At 42.3% G+C, this 22,661-nt stretch overlaps 1 protein-coding gene across 3 annotated transcripts in view; it reads left to right on the top strand.

Moving 5' to 3' along the window:
* The window catches only part of Dicer1 (dicer 1, ribonuclease III), a 64,858-nt gene that overhangs the window by 4,206 nt on the left and 37,991 nt on the right, over positions 1-22,661 (top strand). Inside the window, exons 2-9 of one of the 3 annotated variants that reach the window (XM_021178580.2) lie at positions 9,298-9,363; positions 10,285-10,382; positions 12,558-12,621; positions 16,077-16,264; positions 16,886-17,048; positions 17,829-17,959; positions 18,826-18,960; positions 19,589-19,749. In XM_021178580.2, coding sequence (XP_021034239.1) covers positions 16,121-16,264; positions 16,886-17,048; positions 17,829-17,959; positions 18,826-18,960; positions 19,589-19,749 — 734 coding nt within the window. In that variant the 5' untranslated portion in view covers positions 9,298-9,363; positions 10,285-10,382; positions 12,558-12,621; positions 16,077-16,120. The remainder of the gene's footprint in view (positions 1-9,297; positions 9,364-10,284; positions 10,383-12,557; positions 12,622-16,076; positions 16,265-16,885; positions 17,049-17,828; positions 17,960-18,825; positions 18,961-19,588; positions 19,750-22,661) is intronic. The other 2 variants (XM_021178579.2, XM_029484412.1) reach the window with 2 other exon arrangements.

The raw sequence follows: 22,661 nt of genomic DNA, 5'->3' as shown, positions 1-22,661 counted from the left end.
AAGAAACCCTGTCAAAAGCATGAGGTGGAATCAGGGAGTAAGAGTAAGCCAGGCTTGTGTGGTTCAGGTGATGTCATTGCCACTGGAGTTGAAGTGTCACTTGTAGTGTGAAGGCCTTAACTGAGGGCAGATGACAGTTGGTTGAGGAGTAGAGGCAGTCAGGACTTTGCAAACAGTGATAATTTTGTTGGCCTTTAGGAGTGTGCACTGGGTGAGTGCTTGTGTGGTAGTATGGACCTGATAAATAAAAGAACACGGAGAGAAGAGTGTATGCTTGAGGTGTAGCTAGAAAAATGGGAAACTTTGGCCATGTGAGAAAGCTTTGTTGAATTGCAGGTCCACAGTGACTTTCCCATTTCTCTAAAATGGCTGATTAATTGGTACTCCTGATCTGAGAATCAGTTATATGCTACCAGTCAGTGACTGAGATGACCCATAGCCTTTAGGCGTGGGGCTGCTGACTGCTGAGTCTTGCTTCTGAGTGAAGCAAGAAGCGGAAGCCACATAGTGACATGAAGTGTTTGTAGCTGTGCTCAGGGTCATAGAATCAAGGATCAAGCACTGCACACGCTTCACTGCCACACACAGCTCTGTGTAGAGGGCACTTAGTTTTGCTAAGAAAATTAGTTTATCTTTATAAATAATTTTGACAGTTTTAGAAATTAACTTGTGGGGACTGGTAGCATCTTAAGGCTTTGGAAAAGACCTTAGCCCCTCTAATAATGGACAGGTCACGCCTTTGGCTAATTCTCTGCTTATGATCTATGCATAACTGTGTATGAAGGCATTGAAGACTGAGAGCACATCTGGAATCCTGGAGAGAGAGTGTCTGCAGTGCTAGAGCTTTATTGGTATTGTAGAGATGTCATTGTTGAGGTGACTAATCTCCACTTATTTTTTAAGTGACAAATTAGTATATGTGATAAAGATTTTAAAAACATTTGAAAAAATTCTCTTGGGGGTTATAAAACAGGACAATCAGTTCCGAATTTTTAAAAGATACCTTTAATCCAAATAATGAGAAGAGAACGCTAGTTTAAAACTGCGATCTTTGGGCTGAGGCTAAAGCTCAGGGGTGGAGCATTTGCCTGGTATACATAGGGCTCTGGCTTCAGGTCCAGCATGAGTGGAGGCTGACCTTTGAGATGATAGAAGATGGTTGTTTGCTTAAGAGCTAACTCTGTAGCTATCTGCCTTTCATTTATTTTGAGACAGCGTTTCACTATGCAGCCATGATGATGTAGACCAGGCTGGCCTTGAACTTGCAGAGATCTCCCTGCTTTTGACTTCTAAGTTATGGGAATTAAAGGAGTGTGCACCTACCAGTTAAAAAGGAAGACCGTGGACTTATCTGACACTTGGAGATGCTTTGAAGTCGGAATTTCTGTCTTCTGCTTGATAACAGTAAGGCTTAAGACAGGGTAAGGTGACCATGGAGAGACAGACCTGTGACTGCCTTCCTTTCCCACATCTTGCTCATAGCCTTCACTGCCTGTGGCATCTTAGAGATACTGTATGCTTCATCCACTTAAAGCTCAACTATTACTTTTCATAACACTTTGGGAGCTAATGTTGGGTGGAGGACCAACTCTTCTAGCTCATCACTGAGATGCACTGGGCAGCTGCTGGCCTCTGGGTTTCTGTGTCCTCCTTTGTAAGCTTTTGGCTCCTTGAAGTTGGAAGGAAAACAGTTTGCTGCCTGGTTCTGGCCTATTGCTTATTTTAGATAAAATTTAGATGTTTTTCTTCAGATATGTGCTTTAGAGAATATTTTGCTGTGTTCTTGTAACTAGATATGTCATGACTTTCCATGTTACTAATAGTGAAATACATATCCAGTTGTTTTGTTGTTGGTGGTGGTTTTTTGTTTGTTTGTTTGTTTTTTTGTTTTCTGTTTTCTGTTTTTTCAAGACAGGGTTTCTCTGTGTAGCCCTGGCTATCCTGGAACTAATGTAGACCAGGCCGGCCTTGAACTCAGAAATCCGCCTGCCTCTGCCTCCCAAGTACTGGGATTAAAGGCGTGCGCCACCACTGCCCCATATCCAGTTTTATAATGGAAGATGGTTCAAAAAAGAGGGCTTGTGCACGTTTTCATAGATGAGTTGTCTTTTTTGGTATTTATGTATTTATTTGCATATATAAGTAACAATAATATTGAAAGAAAAAGAGTCTGTCAGTGTGAGAAGGAGTGGGGCGTGGAGGGCTGGAGGGAGACAGGGAGCGACAAGTGATGCATCCGTTTGTGCATATTTTCTTTCTTCCACTTTTATTACAAATAGCTGTTCTGTTTGCTTGGTTTTATTTTGGTCTCACATAATTTATTCTGATTACGGTTTTCCCTCCCTCTATTCCCAGCTCCTCCCCACCCCTCCTCCCATCTAGATCCACTCCTTTTCTATCTCTCATTAGAAAACAAATAGGTTTCTAAGGGATAATAATAAAATATAATAAGATAAAACAAAAGCGAACATAGCAAATATCTTAGGGTTTCTGTTGCTGTGAACAGACACCTTGACCAACGCAGTGCTTATAAAGGGCAACATTTAATTGAGGCTAGCTTACAGTTCAGAGGTTTAGTCTATTATCATCATGGCAGGAAACATGTCACTATGCAGTTAGACATGGTACTGGAGAAGGAGCTGAGAGTTCTATATCTTGACCCACAGGCAGCAGGGGACTATGTATCACACTGGGTGTAGCTTGAGATATATGAGACTTCAGAGCTGCCCTCCACGGTGACACGCTTCCTCCAACAACACACCTCCTAAGAGTGCCTGCCACTCCCTAGAGTCTATGGGAGCCATTTCCCACCACTTTGCATCTGCAGGAGAATTTTTTATTAAGATAGACTTAGCTTCTAGCTTCTTCTCTAGCTGGGTGCCTGGAAGCTTTACTAAACTGGTTCTTAGGGGTGTTTATAATAAAACTTTCAACTGGTGTATTGTAGACATACTATTTTTTTAAAGACTATATTATAAATGTATAAACATAAGAAAGTATAAATTATATAAATATAAAGAGAAATCTGTACACTTACGTAGACACATGTGGTGGCCTTGGTGCCATCTTATGCACTCATAAGATGCTTACCCGCATTGACTATATCCCATGAAGAATTCAGACTTGGACCTGTGGTTTCTAGGGTATACATTTACTTAGCTTATGCTAATAATTTCTTCTAAAACACCACTTCTTATTTCACTAGAAAAATAAGGTGTTGTGTAGATTCCTTTCAGGATCTCACTTAGCTGTCCTGATTCTCCCTCCTCTTTTTCTGAAAGATTGTCAGCTTTTTTCTAATACTCACTCTTGAAGAATACAAATTACTTGTCTTGCAAAGTGAATATCAAGTTTTGTTTGTTGATGGCTGGATTCAGGCCTTGTACTTTGGGTAGGGAAAATTCATGAGATACATGTCAGTGTCCCACTGACTTCCGGGATGGACACAGATCACCTTTTATTGACATAGAATTTGAGTGGTTAGCAGGTCCATGAGAGCCTGGAGTGGCTGCATTTGAATGATGTCACACTATCTGCTGTACAGATTGACACCTCTAGAGCTCTGGCAGGTCTTCTGGCCTTGGAGTGCCAAAGATGAAGATTTATTCTGTTTGAATAATTCAAATTGTATAAAGTCTTTTGGAAATAGATCCTGCAGATCTTTAACTATTATATTGTTACCCATCATTCCTGACTTGAAAGTCATTCTCCATATCTGAAATAATACATGCTCAAGCTGTAGAAGAGTTTGATTTGTTTTTTTTTTTTTTTTTTTTTTTTTTTTTGGTTTTTCGAGACAGGGTTTCTCTGTATAGCCCTGGCTGTCCTGGAACTCACTTTGTAGACCNCTGTCCTGGAACTCACTTTGTAGACCAGGCTGGCCTCGAACTCAGAAATCCGCCTGCCTCTGCCTCCCAAGTGCTGGGATTAAAGGCGTGCACCACCACCGCCCGGCTTGTAGAAGAGTTTGAAATGTAGACAAGTGTAAAAGAAAAGATAGTCCCCCTCTCAATCCCTTTTCTTTCTTTAGGTTTTAACTAACACCCAAGCAGATATTAATAATAATCTAAATAAAGATTGCTTTTTTTGTTTGATGTCACGACATACACATTTTTGTCTGTTATAATCTACTACCCTTCTCAATGGCTGTACTAAGTTGCCTCTTGAAACCAAACCCTAGTTTGCTAAACTATTTCCTCATCCACTCTTGTGCGTAGACATGTAGCTATGGGGTGGGCTATTAGGGATAGCAGCTGCTCTGGGGTTTTTATGGTAACACTTAGACTAGATAAGGCTCCAGGGTTTTTAATGACAGCTACAACAAGTGAAAGACAACATCTCTCTTGTTCTTTTTAGCAATCAAAGGAGTGGTGTTTGGATCCCAGCACTCTTCATTCCATTCTTTCCTCTTTAATCTTTCGGTTTTTAGCTTGAGCTTAGTCTTACTATAACATAGTTGGTAGGTCCTTTATGTATAATTATCTTAAATACTGTGGTTATTTGGGGGTATGCCCTATTTTTTTTATGGTTTAAATTTTCAAAACTTACCATTTGGTGGACATTATTTCTGTGTGTGTATGTGTGTGTGTGCATGGGTGTGCAAGTGCAGAAGCGAAAAGATGATGTCCAGTCTCTTACTTGGTCGCTCTCTGCTTTGTCCCTTTATGAACCAGGAGCTTGGGACACACCTTTTCTTGACCTGCTGGCTGACCAGTGAGGACTAGTGAGATGTCTGTCTCTGCCTCTTTTAGCCTGGAGGCTACAGGCTCAGCCAAACCTAGCCTTTTTTTTTTTTAAAGATTTATTTATTTATTATATGTAAATACACTGTAGCTGTCTTCAGACACACCAGAAGAGGGCGTCAGATCTCATTACAGATGGTTGTGAACCACCATGTGGTTGCTGGGATTTGAACTCAGGACCTTCGGAAGAGCTGTCAGTGCTCTTACCCGCTGAGCCATCTCGCCAGCCCCAAACCCAGCCTTTACATGGTTGCTGAGGACCAGAGCTCAGGTCCTCATGCAGACTCAGCAAGTGTTCTTACCTAGGAACCATCTCTCCAGCCCCGCTGAGGTGTTTATTTATTACTTAAGTTTTTCCTCCTTTGTTTTCATTTCATGTACATGGATGTTTATTACAGTGATAGCAAAGTGAGCCGGAGTGAGAAATAGCAGGAAAGGAGACGTGGGCTTTTAGGGCTGGGAGACGGTAGTAGGTCGCTAGAGGTATGGAGAAGGAGCTACTTAGTAAAGTCTGTTCATTCGGACCAGTTATGTGGCCATTTCTGCCTGCTGGTGTAGGGCGGAATCTCTTCCCTCTGGAGCAGGCTGAAGGGATTTATACTTTAGGTTTTGGTAGAAAGGAGAAGGTGGAGGCCTTGTCCTGAATCTGTTGATCTTTAATGCCTTGACCTCAAAATAGTCACTGGGCAACAGTGGCATGTTTAAAGGTAGTTATGTGTGTTTTGTTCTCCTTTATGAATTTGTGTGTTGTGTGTGTGTGTTTTAGGTTAATCTGGCTAAAAATACTATGTAAACTCTTGTGTGCTTTATATCACACATGTTTGTTTTTTCTGTGTTGAATCTTAAATTGTATTTTAGATTTTTCTTTAAGAATTCTTTAACATTTAAGAAGTATAGTTTCTGTGTCTGCTTTACTAAGTTTAAGATTTCATTTTCATTCTGGAGAGATGCCTTAGTGGTTAAGACTGACTGCTCTTCCAGAGGTCCTGAGTTCAATTCCTAGAAACCATGTGGTAGCTCACAACCATCTGTAATGGGATTCAATGTCCTCTTCTGGTGTGTCTGAAGACAGCTACAGTGTACTCATATGGTAAAATAAATACATCTTAAAGAAGATCTCATTTCCTCCTAATACAGGTTCCTGTTTTTGAGGGCCAGGAAACGGTTTTAGAGGGTAGTGGATGCTTGATATGTGTACGCCTTGGCCTACCTGATGTGTCCCTTACACGATAAAGATATAAAGAAAAGAAAGACTGCTTTCCAAGTCACTCACATTCAGACTGCCTGCTCTGAAGAGGCTCCTCAAGGCCAGCTGAGACATTGTCTTGACGAATTTAGAGAGGAAGGGATTTCGGAGGAGTTTTAACCAATGCCGACCATTGGATGTGTGGGTTCCTTTTTTTTGGGGGGGGGTTCCTTTTTAATGTAGCAAGTGTTGGCCTACTTTGTTCCATCTTTATTTTTAAACTTCTTCTCTCTGTGCAGTTGAGGAACATGTTTTAGAGTTTCTTGAGTACTTAAGTTCCAAGAAATGGAATTTGCTATTTGGCATCAGTGTTGCTTGAGGATTGGGCTGTGTTTAAAACATTTTAAAGCCATGTTGGAGAAATATAACTTAAGTCTTCCAGCACAGACATTCTCGGCATAGAAGTAGAAGAAAAAGGAAACAATTTCAGTTTTGAATAACATTAAACTAGGCTGATATGCATCGAGGACCATTCTGAAGACAACAGGGATATGATCTTTACACACTTAAATAGTGTCTATGAATCCAAACCCAGAAAGTAGAAGCAAGGAGGTTCTAAGAATTGATATGAGCAGATAAGCTAAGATAGCTCTGAATGTGAGCAGGCCAGGGACAGTGGTGACTGGATGGAGCAAACCGTTTATAACAGGGCAGTTGGGAAACTACAGATTCTTTTGTGGAGAAACTTGTGTTGGAGCTGAAAGCCCGTACTACAAAACAGGACCTCTGTGACCAATAGAAAGGAAGAAAAGAATGTATACACTGATCCGTGCTACCATTAACGAGACTCTGGCCTCTTGCCATACATCTTATGTCTGGCATACCACACAGATGATTATCTGTTCTGGGTCCTGCAGTCAGCAGGGATCCCAGCTGCCCGTTGCTGGCCACAGACGTTGGGCTTTTCTCAGCAGTTGTCAGCTTTATGTTGAAAGCTTTTTCTTTTTCTTTAGTTTTCATAGTGGTTTGTAGTCCATTCCATTTCTGTCCTCAAAGTAAACTTTCTAGTGTTCTGGCTTGATGATTACAGGACAGGTTCATAAATAGGAATCAGATGACATATTAGGCCTATCTCCTCCTGGAAGCTAATTGTTTCCTTCCTTGTAATAGTTCAGAGATAGTGCTTGGACTCTGAAGGAAACCTTCTGTAGTTAGTGCACTGGAGGCTCGACTTTCTACACGCTGCAGAAGGAGAAGGGAATTCTGGAAAAAAAAAACAAAAAAACAAAGGAGAAGGGGTTTCTTCTGATTTCAACAGATCAGTTTACAAAACCTGTAATTGTTTGCACCCTGTGCCAAGTGATCATCTCAAGTGGTCACTTGGACGCCCTGGCTGGTGTTAGGTTGTCTAGATTTGCTTGCTGTCTGTGTTCCGATCTCCCATAGCACTTCTGTCATTGGGAACTTTTCAGTGCTAACAAGTTTGACTGCCTGTTAATGCTGTACCGTTCGTTCATACTGAGTCTCCCCTCTTGCTTACTGGGGCTTTACGGAAGTTGCACCTGAGTAGCTCAGGAGTAGGATGAGTAGGAAGGACTTCTGTAAAGTTAGTAGTGGCAGAGTCTCTGGGATTCTTTTAATGTGCTTTGAAAGGTCATACCAGGAAGTCATAGTTGCTGCAAGCTTTGGACTGCAAGGGCTGTCTCTCTTTGCACCCCAAAGGATACAGCCTTACTTCTGTAGTTGGGTGCTAATGGGAGCTTCTTGTTTATATTACAACCTAGTATCATTTGCAGCTTGTCAAGTCACCTCAAACTCCCAGAGAGATTTGTAGCCATCAATCACGAAGGGTCAAAGTCCCAAGCCCTTCTTCATGTTCATGAAGCAACATCCCTAACATCTCAGACCAAGACAATAGGAAAAGAGACATGGCCACAGTAAAGCAGGCCCAGAGGAGTTGTCCATGCTCATGAGCTTCCTGGCGTCCTGTCCCGCAGGGCGTAACCGAGAAGCTTCTGCCTGTCCGCAGACATTCCTCCCTGCAGAAAGACTTCATCCCAGGCCCGCCCTGAGAAGTGGGGTGTGGTTTACATATCTACACCCACCCTGACAATCTTAAAGAGACCTACAAGACAGAGTTTTGTAGATTTGTAGTATCAATTAAAATTAGATAAAGACTTATTAATGTTTATTACCAACATAAGTCACTATTCTATACTTGTCAGATGGACTTTCTACCTGTATAAAGATTGCCTAGTAGTGTAACTAGATAACTAGATAATCCTATACTGGTTGACTTGACTTTTGGTTAGAGCATTGCTAGAAACAGGCAGGCATGAAACAGACTAGTGCTGTTTACTGCTCTAGAGGCAGTAGTACCTGGGAGGGTGAAGCTGATAAATGAGGTAGACCATGTCTCATGCAATAGCCAGCCTTATTCAGAGCATCAGACAGTTCATACTCTAAGGGTTAAGAAGGATCAGTCATATGAGTAAGGTGCTCAGTCACAAGGACAAGCCACACGTGGCAAAGACATGGCTTTTTTCCCCATAGAGGCATGTAAACAAATAACAATAGCCAGTTGTTTTAAACACTCTAAAGTGAACTCACTCCTATTTGCTACACCTAAGAGGGGCATGAAAACACATTCTAAGAACAACCTGTGTTATGGAGTAACAGAGATTATAAGACTTATCTTGTTTACATGGAGTTTTCTCACAAGCTCTCAGAAGTTTGCTTCACACAGCTTTGTTCATGGTACGTGTTCCTACAGCTCATGCTGGCGGGCATGGTCTCTGCATCTTACTGGGTGGCATATAAAATGTGATGAAAATCTAGTGAATAGCCGGGTTACAGTAGTGCACGCCTTTAATTCTAACACTCAGAGGCAGACACCAGCCCAGTGCACATAGTGAGTTACAGAACAGCCAGGGTTACACAGAGAAGCCCTGTCTTGGAAAAATAAAATCTGGTGAAGGATGAGGTAGCCTTAAGAGACAGACAGACAAGCTGGGAGGCGAGAAGCACGCGGTGCTGAAGAGTGTGGTGGTCAGCAGGCTTACAGGCAGGTCAGGGGGGGGAAATCTGGCGTGCTCTGCCAAGCGCTTTCCCTCCTGTCTGACTGGACTTGCTTCGTTTTCACAGTTGTATTAGAGTGAAATGCTAATTTTAACAGGTAGTTCTTTCAGTCATGGACTGTATCCTTGTCTTTTAGTAGATAATTTTATGAAGGATTTTATTCTGATGTTAAATATAAAAAGATTATTAAGTAGCTAATTTGTGAAGTCAATTTCTTAACATTGTTTTTTTGTTGTTGTTGTTAAAAAAATGAGTTGTGTCTTCTAAAATCCTCTCTCTGATTGCTTTTAGGTTACCTAGGGTATGCATAAATACAGACTTGGAAACTCTGAAAGAACTTAGAGTCAGCATTTCGAGGTAAATATGTACCTATTAAAGTAGTGTTATGTTGTCTCAGTCTGATTTATTAGCAGCCAGCTAAACTGTACAAATGCAGTTACCTGCCCATGACTGCTTGAAAGGCTTGGGTGTAAATGAGTGCCAAGAGCCAGCTGCGCACTGGCCTGTCCTTGCTGTGTGTTCGCAGTATAGGTGCAGCGAGCTGACCCCAAGCCTGTCCGGCGTTAGCGCTGTTAAGATCAGGGTTGAGCACACTCAGCTTTTCCTGTCAGCTCCTTATGTGTGCTCCCTACAGCTGGCTTTCTTTCGTTTTTGAATCATAATAATCATTTAGGAAAGGTATCCCATATTTATTTTTTCCCAACACTAGCATTGTTAATTCTAGTCTTGAGCTGTCTTATAAACCAGTTTGGTGAAAGAGTGGGTAGAACAGGTTTAACAGTCCTTGGCGTTTGTATTTAATTTCATTTGTTACATTGGAATTACTGTTGGATTTCCTGCATACACTAAAGGCTTAACTCTCGGTTTATTTGGGTATCTTGGCTAAGTATCTCCTTGCTGATTTTTGTTTGCTTTTCATACATGTGAATCTAGGAAGTAACACATGATTTCTTCTTTGCTTCTCTGTAACCTGTAACGCATGATCTTTAACGTAAACGTTAGAGTCGCATGTATGTATTCTTTAGAAGTCTTTCCTTGAGCTTGGCTGCAGCTTTCTCTTTCTGTAGGTCAGGCTTGCCTGTGTTGTCTCTCATTCTCTGTTCCTTGTTTTAAAAGAAGACTTGGCATCCTAAAATATCCCCAACTCCTAAAATGTCTTTTGTTTAAAAGTTGATACAAAATAATGGCTTGTTACTTAGCTCCTCATTGAGTGGGACTCTGGTGTGTGCATTCCCTTAACAGGCGTCTTATGCTTGACTGTTTGTGCATTTATTTTAGAGCTGAAGCGTGGGCGTGCTGTGAGTTTCCAATGAGCTGTCACAATGTCAGAATGCAGTTCAGACAGCAGCAGCACAGCGCTCGCAGACGTTAAAACGGTAAATCTGGGTTCTCAGCGGCGGAGAGGACGAGGGCTTAGTTTTGTGTGTTATTACGTTATTCTTTATGTCTGTTTGGTTGCTGTTTTTGTGGTGTTGGGTCCTGAATCAAGGTCTTGCTTTGCATTAGGTAAGTGCTCTGCGTTACACCCCAGTCTCCATCAGTATTGTTAAGTAAGGAGCTCACAGAAGCTGCCAAACAGCTTTGCCAATTTCATCAGTGTACATTATTTGATAAGAAATTAAAACCCATAATTGAAAAGAATCACTTGGGGGTTAATCCTTTGGCTCTATCAAAGAAGTTAATGATGGCTCACTGACAAGACTCAAACTGTTACATAGCATCAGGGGTTCTGGGCCTTTCACTTATGGCTAAGTTTAAAATGAAATCAACTGACACATGCCAAAGAAAGTAAAAATTGGCAGAACTTTTATAGGTTTTCCTGTTATTACGTGATTAGGTTACCTATTGATGTGTTAATATTGGGCTTGATTTTCCTGACTAGAAAGTGTTTTACCATGTATAAAATGAATAAAAATTAATTTAAATACTGTGATCTTATGGAAAATATAGTTGGAAGGGTTCAATTGCTGTCTTCCACCTCGTAAAATCTTATCTTCTACCATTAGAGATGGCAACATTCATTTCCAAACCAAATAAAGACATACTGACTTGCCCGTGATTGTGTTCTGTATTATTGTGTGGCTAGGAGCAGCAGATTTGATATATACAGAGAAATGAAGCCCATATCTTGTTTTGAGGGAGCTTGTGTTCCAGGAAGAACCAAGAGAGGGAGAGTCTGTGTAAAGTGGTTATGTTATGACAGCAGAGGGAAGCTGCTTGTGCCATTCAGAGCACACCTGCATACTTTGTTCGTTGTGTCCCAGCTGTGATTCAGGACCGTGGCTCAAAGTCACACAATCTAATTGACCATTTTAAAGCAAGAGGGGGTATTTCAAAGCTAAGAATTTTTTAAAGTTCTAGAAAAATAGTTTATGAATATTAGTAATTTCAAGAAGATTTACTAAAAGTTTCAAAAATACTCATAAGAACAAATAAGGAGAGAATGTCTAAACTTCAGAAGTCACGGAAGCTTCTAGATGGAGGTCATCCCTGTCTCTTGCATGAGCCATGTTGGACTCCTGAATGTGCCTAGCTTGTGGTCTGCCTGGCTGGAGGGCCTCCCTGGGACGACCTCACGTTTCTAGTCTGATGGCTTTCTTTCAGGTCTGTCCCTGACTGTCCCTTTTTCCTTCTTTCATCCCTCCTTTTATTCCTACCCCCCCTTTAGATCTTTTATAGAAGCAATAACGGTGATTTATAGTGCCATTTGTTCAGAGTTGCATACCTCACACTGACTTGGACGGTAAGGGAATTTGTTGGCTTATGTGTTTGGCAAGGATGTTAGGCTGAGCTTTGAGGTTGATTGATTGAGCTGCTCATTGATGTTACCAGGGACCAAGTTTCTTATTGTTACTCTTGAAAGTACATCTTTTTCATGGCTGTCAAATGACTTCAGCAGCAGATGGGGCTGGCATTTCTTGAAGTGTGTTCATAGGGGAAGAATTGCTTTTCAGCCAGTGACTGAAAGGCCCCAATCTTTTGTCATTGGATTATCATGAATCAGTTCCTTGCCCAAAGAGAGGCGTGTGCCATGGGGTGAGGGCTAGGTGACCGGCAGATAGTAGAAAGTCTGAAACAAAGCCTTGGCAGCTTTGGCAAGCAGATTTACTCTGCTGAAGAATACACAGGGTTAGGTCATGCTCTTATTTGGGAAAGAGTGCAGAGTGGATACTGAGTGATAGTCATAGAGTTACCTGTTGTTCCTAAAAGAAACAAAGTACTTATTTATATTATATTACAATATAAATTTTAAAAAGGATCCATTACTGTCCTTTGTGAATGAAATTAGATCTCCGAATGATAAAACTTTAACGTTACTTGGATGTTCATTGCATCATTGTTCACAACAGTCACACTACTAAAGCTGTACCTGTGCCTGTTTGCCAGCAGATGGGGGGAATACATACATACATACACACGACACACGCACACGAGGGATATTCAGAAAATGAAGGACTGATATTGCACGAGTTAGACTGGGATAACAAATATATGCTTTACACATTTAGCCTCACTTGCTTTTTTTTATTAACTTGTCTGTCTCCGTGTAGCTTCTGCTTAGGAACTGCTTGAGACTGATTCCAGAGTCATGATCCTTTGTCCACAGATGCTTCAGTGAGTACTTCCTAAGAACATAGCTAGCCTCTGATGTGCATGTGGTGAAGGTACACCCTCAGGGAATCTTTAACACCTTTTATCTGCAGTATAAAAGATTTCATTAATTTTTTTGTAATGCCTTTATTTATTAATGTGATTAGCATTAAGAAATTCTTAAGTGCAGATAGAGATCTACATTTGTACACTTATTGTAGCATAGTCACAGGGGCCAAAATATGGAAGCAGCCTAAGTGTCTGTCAGCAAAAGAGTGGGCAGACACACACACACACACATACACACACACACACACATGAATATTTGATTACAGTAAAGAAGGAAATGCTGACGTTGTGATAACCTAACTATCCATGGAGCCCATTACGCTAAGTGCAGCAAGGCAGGCTTAGAACAACCAACACTGCACAGTCTTCTCTGTCTGTGGATCTGGCAATCAGAGCTCTTCCGACAGCGCAAGAGCACAGGTGACAGGTGTGAGTGTGGGAGATGTGAGGGAAGCGGACTGACTGGTACAAGATTTCAGTTATGGGGAATACATCCTAGAGATGGAATAGCCAGTGGGCTACAGTTGATAATGTTGGATAGGCTGTAATTGAATCTGCTAAGTGTGGCTTGTTAACATTCCCCTCACACCTGAATTTGGGAGCTGTGTACCAATGGATGTGCTGATCAGCTGAGCTGTAACAGTCCAGCGTGTATGCTTCACATCACACTCCTTAGGATAGCTAGTTTTATTGTGAAAAAATGTCAGGCTGAGGTCTCTCCTGAGATCAGTTACTGTGCGTTGTTGCCAGGCCTCTTACAGTCTATTGTGCTGTAGCACGTTTTCATAGTTTGCTTTGTATTTTGTGATACTGAGTTTTGAAGTATAATTTCCTTCTCTTTTAAAAATTGGAGCATACTTAATTTCCTTTGTAGATCATTTTCTAGATTAATCATTATTACTATGGTTGTCTGTTTGAGAAAAAAAGAAGCAGGAGGGTTATAGACAGGAGGGAGCTGCTGATCTTATGTGCATAATGTTTGGAAGTGCACATGTTGGCTGTTGTCTTTGTTGCTATCTTTTCTCCTCCATTTTAGATTTCCATCCCTAGGATTTAGTCTTAGTTGAAACCTCCCAGCATGCCCTGATGACTCCAGATGAGCGAGCATGTGTGCTGTGTGGAAAGTCAGGGGCCAGGCTTAAGGTCAAGGGTTCCCAAACAGAGCGTCTATGGATATGACGTGACAGCACAGAGTGGTGGCAAGCCAGGACGCTCAGGAAACGGCTGCCTTAGATGGTGGACCTTCAGGGTGGCCTCTTGATCTTTAAAAACTAAGTGAACTTGACACTTGACAGTTCTGTAAAAATGCTTGAGTCCTCTGTGCTGTGGAATTTGGCACTGTGGGTGTCAGATGTGGGGTGAAGGATATAGCTTTTAGACTTTCCAACAGAAACTGAGTTATTTCCCATGAAGAATATGGTTTCTTTGATCCCAAGCACCTTTGTAAAAGCCAGCCAGTAGTAGCAGCCGTAGCAGCAGTAGTAGCGAAACTGCCTGATAGCGTCTGCAAAAGTGCTTTTCCCCTCGCACGCCTCCTTCCTTTGAGAAGGGCAGTAAGGATGATAATGTCGGTTGGTGTGTGGACAAGCAGTCTTGCTGAGGTCCTCAGTGCTCTGTGCTGCGAGCTGTGAGTCAAGCCTTTATTATCATTCTTACTGCCTTTTTCAAAGGAAGGAGGCATGCAAGGCATACAGAACTGAATTATGCCTTCTTGATTTCTGAAGCAGGAGTGCAGTGTTGTACCTCGGTATGCAAAAGACTGGAAAGTAAAGTGTTTGATTTTCAGGAAACTCTATAGATCGAATTCTCTTCCAGTGTCACAGAGTAATGGTAGTGAATGCCACAAAGCACAATAAGGGTGACAGTTCCAATGCAGCAATGAATTCTGCTCATTGAGGGGAGCTGCTGATAGGCTTCCACGAAGACTCTTGACATCCAAGCCTTCTTTTCTGGTTGAGATTTTAGAAAGATTGGGCTGGGGATGAACAGCCATGCAGTGCTTGCAGTGGGACCATGAGGACCTGCTTTCCTGATCCCAAGCATCAGTGTAAAGGCTGGGCACTGTGGGGTCATCTGTACTTCCATCTGTGTAAAAGCTAGGCACTGTGGTGACTATCTGTACTCCCAGCACTGGGGTAGGAAGGATGTGGTGTGTGTGTGTGTGTGTGTTTGTGGTGCTTGCTGGTAGAGATGGACAGAACCTGTGGTCTTGGTGGCTGGCCAGTTATTATGATCTTGCAGACTGTGTCAAATGTTTTGAGATTCCTGTCCCTTCATTCTGTTGCTCCACTGACAAACCAAATGACAACTCACTAAAGTCCAGGTTGGGGGAAACCAATCAGTTTATGGGGCTCACTTACAGAGCATCAGTGAGAGGCCACTCACAGGAGAGTGCGTGACCACAAACCATTGGGTAGCAGCCATACCATTGGAAATTCTTGCCCCCAAATGGATGGCAGCTTCCTATAGATGCATAGATGGAATCCCTGCTCTGTTAACCTTCCACTTGAGAGCTCCTGAGGCCGTGTGTAATTAGAGCAGGACTCTTAACAGAGGGTGGGAGGTAGAAGAGGGAGCTGCTGAGACTTCAGGTAAGTATCCCTGACCCGCTTCTTCTGTGAGTAAGACTTGCCTCAGGGTGTCCTGCAAGTAGTTCCAGCCGCTCTGGTGAGAACTCAGGGCAGTGCTATGCAGCCCCAGTGTTACTGATGCTGAGCTCAGTTCCAGGGAAAGTTCCTGCCTCACAGAGTGAGAGAGCTGGACGAGAACATCACTGCTGACTTCTGGCCCCACACTTGCACACACTGGCCTACACATGCATGCATACACACAGAAAGGTTTTAAAAGATTTCTATTTTTCCAACTTACATAGTGAAAATTACTTCTGAAGAGAGTATCTGAATATGGGAGGGTGCTTAGATGACATGGACAGTTTTCCATGTAAGGAATATCATGGGTTTAGTTTATTGGGGTGGGTGTGATTGTAAATGTGTATGTCTGTTCCCAGCCCTTTAATAAAGTGATATAGCCAGCTCAAGTGTTTGCATCTTTAATGCCTGTCTGTACGTTGGCTCATTTTGTCAACATAACATTAGAGAACTTAAGAGTATGTGTGTGTGTATGTATATATTTGTATTTTCCTGTAACAATGCAAGTTAATGTGTTTATGTATTTGTGCAGTTGTCTGGTTCATTCTTTAGATAAGCTTCTAGCTGTAGGATTGCTTGGGTGGGTATAGACTGCTTGACTTTTAAAACCATCCTCTTAGATCTCAAGAGAAACCAAAGCAGCCATAGGAAGAACCTGAAAAGACTTGAGGGAGCGGTAGTGTGATGTCTCTCTTGTTCCTGTGCTTCCTTTTGTTTTAACCCTGCATGGTTATGTAATGGTATTCTTTTTCCCTTTTGTAGTAAGCTGTGCTAGAACAAAATGCAATGAAAGAAACACTGGATGAATGAAAAGCCCTGCTTTGCAGCCCCTCAGCATGGCAGGCCTGCAGCTCATGACCCCTGCTTCCTCACCAATGGGTCCTTTCTTTGGACTGCCATGGCAACAAGAAGCAATTCATGATAACATTTATACGCCAAGAAAATACCAGGTACTAATGAGACCACTAATACTGGAGCATTTTTCACACAAATGGAAAAATCAGTATAGAGTTGACACACTTATAAAACTCATTTACCCCTTCAAGCCCGCCTCTTCTGATTAATTTTCTTATTCAAAACACTTTTATTCTTAATTGTTCTTCTCTGTTCTAACATCTGCTGGGTAATTGATTTGTTGTGTTGGTTCTGTTTCTTAGTTCCTTATCCCACCCTCTTTGAAATCCACACTGTTCCTTTATATCCATTTGGGTGTACCAGTCCTCATAAGCTGGGTTGGGATGGAGATTGTTAGATGTTCAGTCCTGAGCGGGGAGAAGCATACCTCGTGTAGGGTTCAGTCATACGTGCCATTTTAGGGAAGTAGCCTGTGCAGAAATAATTATTCAATGACATGGCTGGTGCCGTTTCAATGTTTGTTTCCAGCAGCACAGCTGTGTGGCAGCCATTTTATTCCCCTGTTACTCTTGAGTAAATGTGAAGATAGTGGTTGTCTTTTTGCAAAGTTGTCTGCAGAAGATTTTAGAAAACGGGGACATTTCTCTATTTAAAGCAAGCCAATTCTTAAGTGTGGTGCCTGGGTAAGAAGTATGTGATCTTTTCCCATGTTTCAGGTTGAGCTGCTGGAAGCAGCTCTGGACCATAACACAATTGTGTGCTTGAACACTGGCTCAGGGAAGACGTTCATCGCGGTCCTGCTCACCAAAGAGCTGGCCCATCAGATCAGGGGCGACCTCAACCCGCACGCAAAAAGGACCGTGTTCCTCGTCAACTCTGGTAATTAAACATCATTTCCCACATGTGAGGAGAAAATTGGATGAGCCTTCATAGTTAAAAAGATTATCTCTGTGGGTATTAAATTATTGAAAGTAAAACGAGTTTGACAAATAGTGTGCTTACTGAAGTCCTGCTAGCCAAAATACCATTTTATTTCTCAGGAGCATTCCTCTCAATTGTTCAGACTCTGTGTTTCTCTTAGATGAGGACTTCTGGGGAGATGGCTAAGTTGTTAAAATTCCTTCCATTCTTGATGTTTTAGCTTCATAACGTAGGCTGAAAGCTGGTTGACTAGAGGTGGGTGATTTTTGCTGAGGCGGTTTTAGAACGTTCCATGCTTCTTAAAGGCTGTTGGGTTTATGTGTGGGGACTGCAGACTGAAAGCAGAGCCTGTGAGCCCGGCTGACCTCCCTTTCTGTCTTTAAAGACAGTCTAAGCCGACTGTGGTTTGAATAGTACTTGTTGGTGGATTGACTTGCTTTCCTTAAGGAGCAGGAGAGCAGGTGTAGACTCGCTGCCCATCCAGCCTGCCAGGCAAGGACTTAGATAGAGCTTAGGTTGGAAGTCAGCTGTGAAGGGCATGTGGTTGTCCCGGAAGTGATGGAAGAGGACGGGGATGGGCTCATTGGTGGCCTTTGAAAGGTAATCTTGGAACTATGATTTTTAAATTAGCTATTTAAAAAAATGGTGGCTAGGTATAACAACAACTGATAATTTTTTTAAGTGCTCAGGAGCCGATTTGGCACAATGTTCATATTCACATCTTGTCTTTGTGATCAGCAAACCAGGCTGCTCAACAAGTGTCAGCCGTGAGAACTCACTCGGATCTCAAGGTTGGAGAGTACTCAGACCTAGAAGTAATTGCGTCTTGGACAAAGGAGAGATGGAGCCAGGAGTTTACCAAGCACCAGGTGAGACCTGCAGAGACCTTTCCCCGTGCGGATGCGACAAATCCTTGATTTAATAGCCCTCAGCCTTAGCTAGCTGAGGAGGTTTAAGACCCTCACCTTCCCATCCTCTGCACTCTCTGTTTCTGAAGGTTCATCTGAGATGAGGTAAATTACTGAAGTGTGCTATTTAGTGGGTAGGAAAGAGAGAGCTGCCATTGTTTACCTGCTAGAAAAGTACAAATGCCTGTGGCTTACTTTGAACTTGAAGGAAATGAACTTCTGAGCTACATATGTTGAAAGTCGGAAAAGTGTCCTGGTTGAAGCCTCTGGTCTATGAGGAGGCTCCCTCTGCCTTCATGTTTACATGTAGCTAGCATGTGCTAAGGGCTTTTGTGTGTAGTGCTAGGAGATCCAGAGCGGTTGAGGGCTGCATTGTAACTGACCTTCCGTGGCCTACATACTGAAATGAATCCACATAGATAGAGCCTGTCCACAGCAAAGACTATACAAAGTTTTCTTTCAGAAAACCCTGTCAGCTCAATGGGGAAAAAAATTAAAAACTTGTGAATTCTTTTGTGATTTGACAAGGTTGACAGGTCTCATCTGCCAAGGTATGGCTGAGGACACCTCAGGTCAATTTAGTAACTTATAAGGACACGCTCTGCCTTTATAAGGACTTTCTCTCAGTCTTCCCCACAACTTTCATCATTTATATTTTGGTCCCAATGTTTGTATGTTTGATGTACATATGTGAATGTTTTGGCTTTAATTTTGATCCATGAATTTCCTAGGCCTTGCTTCCATACACAGACTCGTGTGGTCTCTCTCCTAGAGGTACAGCCAGGCAGGTTAATGGCCTTTGTGTACTGATGTCAGTTTTATTTTAGGTTCTCATTATGACTTGCTATGTCGCCTTGAATGTTTTGAAAAATGGTTACCTATCACTGTCAGACATTAACCTTCTGGTGTTTGATGAGTGTCATCTTGCGATTCTAGACCACCCCTATCGTGAAATTATGAAGGTAAGTTTGAGACTTTATCAACTTCAATAATTCATAGTCAAATTATTAAATTATGAGTATGTACAGTTTTACATTTTCTAATTTTTACACATATAGGAGTTTGTCCCATGTGTGTCTGTGCCAGAGGTCAGAAGAGGGTGTCAGGTCCTTCTGGAACTGGAATTACACATGGTTGTGAGCCAGTGTCTGAACACTGCGAATCAAATCTGGGTCCTGTAGAAGGGTGACCAGTGCTCCTAATTGCTGAGCCAGCGCTTCCATCCAGTATTGAAATCAACAACCAAATTTAATTTGGAAAAAAAAAGAAAGAGATTTGAAGAGCAGTGGTGATAGTTACCAGTACTGGGACTTGATTCTAGTATACAAGTAAACTATTCTCAATGTTCATTTCATTTATACAATTTATTACGTTTCTAACATTGTAATATCAACTGACATATTTTTTTAGTGTATCCAAATGTGCCCTTTTGAGAAATAGATCTTTAAGTAAAAACTACAGTAATTTATAGTCTTGTGCTACTGTTCCAGAGAAATGGGTCTTAGTGGTTCCTGTGTTTGGATGTGGCAGTGTCCTTGCTGTGGCACTGCGTGACCAAGTCCTTACTGCCTGTATCTTTCATTATGTTAGCTCTGTGAGAGTTGTCCATCATGCCCTCGAATTTTGGGACTAACTGCTTCCATTTTAAATGGAAAATGTGATCCAGAGGAATTGGAAGAGAAGATTCAGAAACTGGAGCGAATTCTTAGGAGTGACGCTGAGACGGCGACTGACCTGGTGGTCCTGGACAGGTAGGCTCCTAAGAGAGCGGCCGGCAGGAGGAAGCTGCTCGGGTGCACCCACACTTGGGAGAAGGCGGGAATTTTGCTTTCTTTAAAAAACACAGAAACATTTTAAGAATGTGTCTTCTTTGTAATCCCAGGTGTAGGGCTGTAGGGCTGCTTCAGACTGTCCACAGCAGCTGGCCACGCTTGCCTCATGCTCTAGCAGAAGCATAGTTTTGCCAGCTGCAGATAATTTCTGCCATTGTGTGATTTTGATATTCCAGGAACTTTTCAGAGGGTACATAAATGTGAGGGCCCCAAGAGGCGAATGGGGGTGGGGTTGTAGGACTTTAAGGGACATTGTTTACAGTTTGTTAGTAGTCGTGGTCAAAGAAGAAACAAAAGGAAAGAAATTCGATTCAGGGCTCTCTTCCCCTTTATCCTTGTTCCTCTCCTGTCTAGTGTTAGGGGTGAAGCCTGGGGGTGGGGGAAACAAAGGCTGGGGAAAAGAACAATTCACAAAGTAGCAAAGACCAGCTCCAGCCATGACCAGCGGGGAGTCTTTGGTGTCCTTTCAGCATCTTGCATTTGGTAACTTTGAACAAATGGCTGCTGAAAGGAGTGAACGAGACTGAGGAGTCTGTTTTAAGTAGTTACCAGCAAGTCCAAAAGCGGCTCCTCTTGTTTTTGTAGATAGCCTCAAATGGGTTACTGCCACCTTCAGTGAGGGTGATGCTCGGGGTCACTGTCCTGACCAGTTTTATGTCAACTTGACACAGCTGTCAGTCATCTGATGGAAGGGAACCTCAATAGAGCACGTACTTCCAAAACAGGACTGGCCTAGAAACAGACACACCTGTAGGGCATTTCCTTAGTGATCAGTGAGGGAGGGCCCAACCCACTGTGGGTGGGGCCATCCCTGGGCTGGTGGTCCTGGGTTCTATTAAGAAAGCAGCTGAGCATGCCATGAGGAGTAAACCAGTAAGCAGCACCCCTCCATGACCTCTGCATCAGCTCTGCCTTCAGGTTCTGACTTCCTTCGACAATGAGCCGTGATACAGAAGTGTAAGCAAAATCAACTCTTTCCCCCCCAAGTTGCTTTGGTCATGATATTTCATCACAGCAATAGTCACCCAAGACAGCTCTTTCTGTTCCCTGGTGTTGCTAGACTGGGGGCTTAATCAGTGTAAAGGACATACCATCAGCTTGTGCTTTTCTTCTGACCTAGACACCTCTCAGGGTGCATTGAAGGATTCTTAAGAGAACTCAGTAGTATACTTTAAAATATTTGAGAAACACTCCCTTGTTTGGAAAATTTGTTGCTAGTTTCTGAGAAAAGTGCTGTTTGTGATTTGTGAGTTGTCTCGTTTGAGGAGTTAACATTTTGGGCTGCTGTCATTTAATTGATGTGGAAACAGACACCTCTACACAGCCTGACTGAAGTGTTTACCTTTATAGAAAGGAGCTATGGTGGTTAGTAAACATTGCCATCTTGACAGAATCTAGAATTACCTGGGAGAGAGACAAACCTCTGGGAGATTATCTTAATCAGGTTAATTAAGGTGGGAAGACCCAGCCTAAGGCAGGTGGCACCATTCCCTGGGTCTGGAGTCTTCAATGGAATACAAAGGAGAAAGTGAGTTTAAGACAGGCATCCATTGCTGTCTGTTTCTTGACTGTGGATGTGATGTGAATTGTTGCTTCAGTTTCTTGCTGTTCATTGTGAACAGTATTGCTAAACTGTGAGCTGGAGCAGCCCTTTCCGATTGTCCTGGCTGGTGTTGTGTCACCTTGACACAGCTGGAGTTATCACAGAGAAAGGAGCTTCAGTTGAGGAAATGCCTCCCTGAGATCCAACTGTAAGGCATTTTCTCAATTATGATCAAGGGGTAAAGGCCCCTTGTGGGTGGTGCCATCCCTGGGCTGGTAGTCTTGGTTCTATAAGAAAGCAAGCTGAGCAAGCCAGGGGAAGCAAGCCAGTAAAGAACATCCCTCCATGGCCTCTGCATCAGCTCCTGCTCCCTGACCTGCTTGAGTTCCAACTGCTTTGGTGATCAACAGCAATGTGGAAGGTGTAAGCTGAATACACCCTTTCCTCCCCAACTGCTTCTTGGTCATGATGTTTGTGCAGGAATAGAAACCCTGACTAAGATACCACTTACGTTTCTTTTGCCAGGGTGTTTTATAACAGCAGCTTAACCAACACTAAGTCAGGAAGCCTTATATTGATTAGTAGGGAAATGGGTTACCATCGGGAACAAACGGAGTGGATATGGAAGCATGTTTATAAGTAAAGATAAGATTCAGTTCCCATCAGAAGAGTCTAATGTCCTTGTTAGCAAACCACTAGTGAATCTTCCCATTTTTGGGATAGACTGTTCCTTATGTCCCTTGGCCAACACAGTTGTGGTGTCTATACATACACAATGTGTGCTTTTAAAGTCATATCACATTCCATTTATCTGGATTGAGTTTATTTGCTTGGCTTGTATTAAGGGAGGCTTTGGGGAGAAGTAGATCATAGATGTTTCTAGTAATAACATTGTGTGAACTTTTAGCTCACATGTTCCTGGTTCTCCAGACAGCTCTAAATGTGTATACGTTCCAGTTTGCTGTCTTTGTTTCTTTTCCTGTTATTCTTGTAAAGTACATAGCTGCTTTAAGTTCCTGATGCCTTGATGAGATCCCAACAGAATAGATGTTCTTTACCTGTGAGCTCAAATTCTCTCTCTGAAGGTATTTTATCTCACAACAAGAAAAGAAATGTAAGACATTTGGGTTAAGGAAAATGAAAACTATGTATGAAGTGTTTTTATTGTATTTTACTCACTAAAATCATTGGTATGCTTTTGGGTTAAGGAAGATGAGAACTATGTATGAAGTGTTTTTATTGTATTTTGCTCACTAAAATCATTGGTGTGCTTTTGGGTTAAGGAAGA

The sequence above is a fragment of the Mus caroli genome, chromosome 12 (assembly GCF_900094665.2).
Source record: "Mus caroli chromosome 12, CAROLI_EIJ_v1.1, whole genome shotgun sequence".
NCBI lineage: Eukaryota > Metazoa > Chordata > Mammalia > Rodentia > Muridae > Mus > Mus caroli.
The sequence above is the reverse complement of the archived record's forward strand: the minus strand, read 5'-3'. Positions and strand labels throughout refer to the sequence as shown.